At 33.9% G+C, this 6,175-nt stretch overlaps 1 protein-coding gene across 1 annotated transcript; it reads left to right on the plus strand.

Annotated features, from left to right (window-relative positions):
• The first annotated feature begins 2,857 nt into the window (after positions 1 to 2,857).
• LOC134706168 (uncharacterized) lies at positions 2,858 to 6,175 on the plus strand. The gene is made up of 2 exons (XM_063564877.1): positions 2,858 to 2,926; positions 4,474 to 6,175. The coding sequence occupies exon 2, from the start codon at positions 4,484 to 4,486 to the stop codon at positions 6,173 to 6,175; it is 1,692 nt and encodes a 563-aa protein (XP_063420947.1). The 5' UTR covers positions 2,858 to 2,926; positions 4,474 to 4,483.

Here is a 6,175-nt window from a genome sequence, read left to right on the forward strand (position 1 = left end):
TTAACAAAGATTTCTAGCTAAAGCAGTATAACATGTGTTAGTATTCTAGAACAATGCACTTTAAAATACATGTCATTTCACTTTAGTGACAACTTTTGTGCATTATATATAATTAATAAGCACAACAGTCATACATTAGAAATTATCATACCATATAGTCTTTGTTCTATTCAACATGTTTCTTCTGCCACTGTTTATGTGTACTTATTTACAATAGGGATATTACAGTGTTGAGCTTGTAAAAGCCTTGTGTTGTTGTGGTTTGTGTTGGCTTAATTGTTTTCTTTGGAATTTTTTTTTTTTTTTACCATGGAGCTTTTTGGTTTTGTCCGGATATCTAGATCTTCTATGAGCCCCTTTTGGGAACTCTAATTTTTGCTATCCACAAGTTTAAAAGTTTATGCAAGTTTAATATTTGGATTTAGTTTTTTTTTATTGTGCTCCTTTTGTCAGTAGTCTATTGATTATCAATGGTATTCTTTGAAACGGCTATTTTTAAATAGCATTGTTTTTCTTGTACATAGATAATTAAGCTGATCATCATCCTTAGGCCAGAGAACACAGTTATTTCGTAGTGCATTTCTTTTAGACAAATAAACAAAATCGCACCTACACGTTCTAAAAAAAAAAGTTTTTTTAAGGTGTAGTGAACTACCAGTGAGACAAATAATATCAAAATTATAGAAACTTCTACCAGCTCTAACTCAAACTGTTTACAATTCTGTTTTAAGGGGGTATAAAATTCAGTTTGACAGTTTCAGAAGTGATAAAATTTGACCTTTTTGAACTGAACCAAATCACTACTTTACATAAAGATTCAGCACCAAAATGTTTTTAACATGTAATTACATCCCCCTACTTTAAATTTCATGCATTTAATATCACGAAATAAATTGGGAAAGTGTATCAAATAAAACATGTATTACTAAGTTATACACTGTCTTACACAAGGGACTATATTCGTAGACAACGAAAACCAGACAACGAAAACCAAAGGACGATAACTGTATCCTTGGGCCTCCTGTATTAATGGAAATTTTCAAAGTATAAAACTTAGACATTGGTTATCCTCATAGTGAATATGTTTTTATCAAAACTCGTCCTTGACATGAGAGGGTCTATATGGTTCATATTTTTTTCTATTCTTTATAATGTTGGCAATCATTATTAACTCTTTATTTATTAGCAAGTTAGTTTTGTCTATTCTATATTTAATTTTTTGTTAATTATTTCTCTACTCTTTATATTTCCCCCCAAACATTAAAATTGAGAATGGAAATGGGGAATGTGTCAAAGAGACAACAACCCGACCAAATAAAAAAACAACAGCAGAAGGTCACCAACAGGTCTCCAATGTAGCGAGAAATTCCCGCACCCGGAAGCGGCCTTCAGCTGTTCATTCTACTCTATAAATCCCTATCTGCACCATCACATATGATCATTCTACTCTATAAACCCCTATCTGCACCATCAAATATGATCATTCTACTCTATAAACCCCTATCTGCACCATCAAATATGATCATTCTACTCTATAAACCCCTATCTGCACCATCAAATATGATCATTCTACTCTATAAACCCCTATCTGCACCATCAAATATGATCATTCTACTCTATAAACCCCTATCTGCACCATCAAATATGATCATTCTACTCTATAAACCCCTATCTGCACCATCAAATATGATCATTCTACTCTATAAACCCCTATCTGCACCATCAAATATGATCATTCTACTCTATAAACCCCTATCTGCACCATCAAATATGATCATTCTACTCTATAAACCCCTATCTGCACCATCAAATATGATCATTCTACTCTATAAACCCCTATCTGCACCATCAAATATGATCATTCTACTCTATAAACCCCTATCTGCACCATCAAATATGATCATTCTACTCTATAAACCCCTATCTGCACCATCAAATATGATCATTCTACTCTATAAACCCCTATCTTCACCATCAAATATGATCATTCTGGGATATGTATTTTATTCGTCATTGCATTTAATGCAGAATATAACTTTCTAAAATTGACGTCAAACAACAACTAGACGTATTGATGTATTTGATGTGATTATCAAACAAATACACATGAAACAAGAGCACAGCCACTGTTACGAGACGAAGAAAAATGTAAAATATGATTTTTTTGGTTCAATCAATAATGCAAGTCAAAAAGTAAAATAAAAAATTGCTTTAAATAGAAAGTTGCTGATGAATGGCTCACTTTAAGTGACCAATTCGACCTCATTACATTCGTAATTATGTTAATTTGGATGAAACATCTTACCTACAGATGGGTTACTCATGGGGTAGTCATGCTCAGCTAGTAAAAGGAAAAAAAATGTCAGCATTGAAAGTGAAAAGGGTTAAACATTTGATTGGCCGATTTCATCTACTAAAACGCATTCTCATACAGGTAAAACGATATTTAACCTATGAAATCAAATAGACTTGACAAAATCCAATTGCACAAGTTCGCTCTTTATTTATATCTATGTTTATGTTTACAACGGGTTATATAACTGTTGGTAGTCGTCGGAAGTCCACCTCGACGATGAGTGATCAGATGGCGTCTAGACTAAAATACACACAAAATGCTGATACAAAATTTGCATCGTAAATTGTTTATTTTAAACTGTTTCTTCGTTGGTTATACATTTCAATGTATCATAAGTCGAATATGAGAATTTAAGCCAAATAAGTGAACATGAATTTGACAGCTTAAACATTTTTAAACGTTTTGTCTCTCATTTTTTTTAAAATTTACCCGCGTGTAACTAATCTTATATATCAAACAATCGGGTCATGTGACTTATGTGGGCGGACACAAATTAAGACAGATATAAACGAAAGTTGGGAAAGATAGTATCGTAAGTTTTCCTGCTGCTGTTGTAGTTTATATTCACAGGTAAATAACAGTTATAATATATCAGCAAGCTCATTGTAATACCAACAAAGTAACTACCTTCCTTGTTGATTTTACAGTACAATAACACAAAGTCATAACACGATTAATCACGGTAAGTTTATCCCTTCAATTTCGTTGTATTTTTTTTTAAAAAGGATTAAAGTTTAACGTACCGTATACGAATTTGGGAATTGATGATATTTTATAATTATCTGCTAAATCTGACTTGATTACGGTCCATTCAAATACTGAATATGACGCTAATATGAAGGTTAACTTATTTTCATTACAGACACTAACAGAACTGACATTATCATTTGATAAAGATTTGGTGTTGTGACAACTGGCTATTATATTATAAAAGATCAAGCAGTATGGTCTCTGTAAATTCGATGTGCGGTACGGACTGCCCGGAAATATCAAGCCATTTCAATGGGGGGAAGTGGGGGGGGGGGGGGGGGGGGGTTCCAACCCCGAATTGAGAAATTGAGGATCCAACTATATGTCTCCATTCAAATCTATTGACCGACAAAAAGGGGGGCGGAAATGCTTGTTTGTCAAGTTAGATATCATATATTTTTTTAATAAAGAATATTGTTGCAAATTAATTGGGGAACGAATATTTGTTTTCTCTCGCCGAAATACTCATAGATAATTTATTGCTGTTGTTTTGCCATTAGCTGTTTATTCACGATATTTCTTATCAATTTATAAATACCATGCACGGACAACAATCTCATACCAAGCTTTTAGAGTGAAACAGCATGAAACCGGAATTTTACACTTTTTTTTAACAAATCTCACTTTTTTATGTTTTTTTTATGTGTGTTTTTAATTTGTTTATAACATTGCGTCTAAACTTTTGCCAAACACGCTTTGGGCCTCTGTCAGCATGACTCTCTGACTTGACGTATGAAAACAAGTTGCCGCGTAACTCCTTTTATATAAATTGTCAGAATTCAAAAACTTCATAAGACTTATAAGACACAAAGCTGTGTATCTGCTACATTATGTTTAACTAGGTTCGTTTGGAGGTGTTTCACATAACCAAAACAAAAGAATACAAAACATTGACTGGACATAGCAGGGTGTGTATACATCCTTAACAACACGACAACCCAAAGTACAGATCTGAGCTTCCTCACACTCCCTGACAGATAGTTCATAGTCAATTATACCTAGCTACAAAACATGATATATCTAAAAATAAAATATCAATCATCACACACTCATTACATACATTCGACATACATGACGTTCACATATTTGACTCAACATGACCGTTCTTGATGTAGGTTCATCGAGAGGAGTTTTTAGTACACATACCATTTAAAAAGCGTGATTATAAAATACTAGTATGTTCCATTTAACCATAAATCAATTGCAAATTGACTGCTGGGGTTTTCTCTGGGTACCCTAAACATGACTTTCTTAACTTATAAAAACTTACCACTTGTCACCATCAACCAACAATCAGTTAAAATCAAAATTTATGTCAATGAATAATAGATCTTCTCATTAACTAAACGTATTTTAAATTTGAACAGGAAAAATAACATGGCATCTAAACTGAACATATCGTGTGGTTCATGTGGATATGAGGACATATCGAAAAATGCAAAGAAATGGTGCACCATATGTGAGGAGGGATTCTGTGGAGAATGTGAAAAGTACCACAAATCTATGAAAGTTTTGAGTGATCACGAGATGATTTCTATAGAGGATTATCGTCAAATTAAAAATATTTCTGTAAATCTTAACTGTGAGATTCATGGTAAAAAGCTCGATCTGTACTGCAAGAAGCACGATGCCGCGATTTGCGTATTTTGTCTTGTCTGTATTCCTTCAGAACATAAATCCTGTTCCTCTTCTGACGTCATCTCCATTGATGACGCATCAAAAAACGCTAAACAATCAAGTGCACTCTTATACTTAGAAGGAACTATCTTAACGACAGTAGACAACGTGAAGCACTGTATCAAAGACCGAGAAATGGCTTTGACAAATGTGGACCAAGATGAACAAACAATACGTAAAACGATTACAAACACACGAAAGAATCTAAATGAATGTTTGGATAATCTTGAGAGAAAACTGCTTGTAGATTTGCAATCTAAACATGGAAACTGTAAATCTAAAATCATTAAAATTCTTAATCAATTGAGGCAAATGGAGAAAGAGGTAGAAATACTGAAAGAGCAGACGATTCAAATGAAAAGTTTTGCATCTGACCTGCAAGTATTTCTAGGAACGCGACAATTAAACAAAACAATTAGTGAAACGATTGGATCACTCAAAGAAGAGATTAGAGATTATACGAATGACAACATGGAGATAGAGATGAATCGCGTGATCAGTTCCTTAGTGAATGAGATAAAACAGTTTGGAGAAATTAGAGTTATTGAAACTATGGCCATATATCTACAATTAAAAGATGCAAAGATCGACCAGGCTCAGATACAGATACATGGATTTTCGCGAAGTATTCAAAATGTCAATCTGAAGCTGAAACAGAAGTTTGATATCAAAGGATCAATCCAGGCTATCACTGGCTGTATTGTATTACCAGACGACCGAATCATAATTGCAGACTATTATGGAAGTGGTAAATTAATGGAATACAATAACAATGGTCAACACATACGTGACATTCCTGTCTCTAATGAACCGTTTAGTCTTACATTAGTGGATACTGACTGTATTGCTGTTACATATGGACTATCTGAATACCTGGAGATTATAAACACTAAGAATACTAGTGATCGGAAGAGGGTGAATTGCAGTAGTTACTGCTTAGGAATATCTTACCAGGACCAGAAGCTGTATGTTCTTGTAAAGCAACAAGGCATAGTAGTGATGGACTTGAATGGGACGACATTAAATACAATCGATATCGATGTTTACAATGTTGTTAATATAACAACGACCATTGACAGGATATACTACACAAACTACAACAGTAATACAGTACAATGTTGTAGTATGACTGGACAAGAAATATGGGTATTCAGTGATCGGTCTATTTCCAACCCGAGAGGATTATCAGTGGATAGTAATCAGAACGTATTTGTTGTTGGTCAAACCTCTAACAACCTGACCGTTATACAACATGACGGGAAAGATTGTACAGTCTTACTTACTGATCGGGATGGACTTAAAGCTGCTTATGCAGTGAATTACAACAGACAAAAGAAGATTATATGTGTAGGCTACAAGGCAGGAAGTGTTGCATTGTACCAAGTGTCGTGA

Source organism: Mytilus trossulus, chromosome 2 (assembly GCF_036588685.1).
Source record: "Mytilus trossulus isolate FHL-02 chromosome 2, PNRI_Mtr1.1.1.hap1, whole genome shotgun sequence".
Classification (NCBI taxonomy): Eukaryota; Metazoa; Mollusca; class Bivalvia; order Mytilida; family Mytilidae; genus Mytilus; species Mytilus trossulus.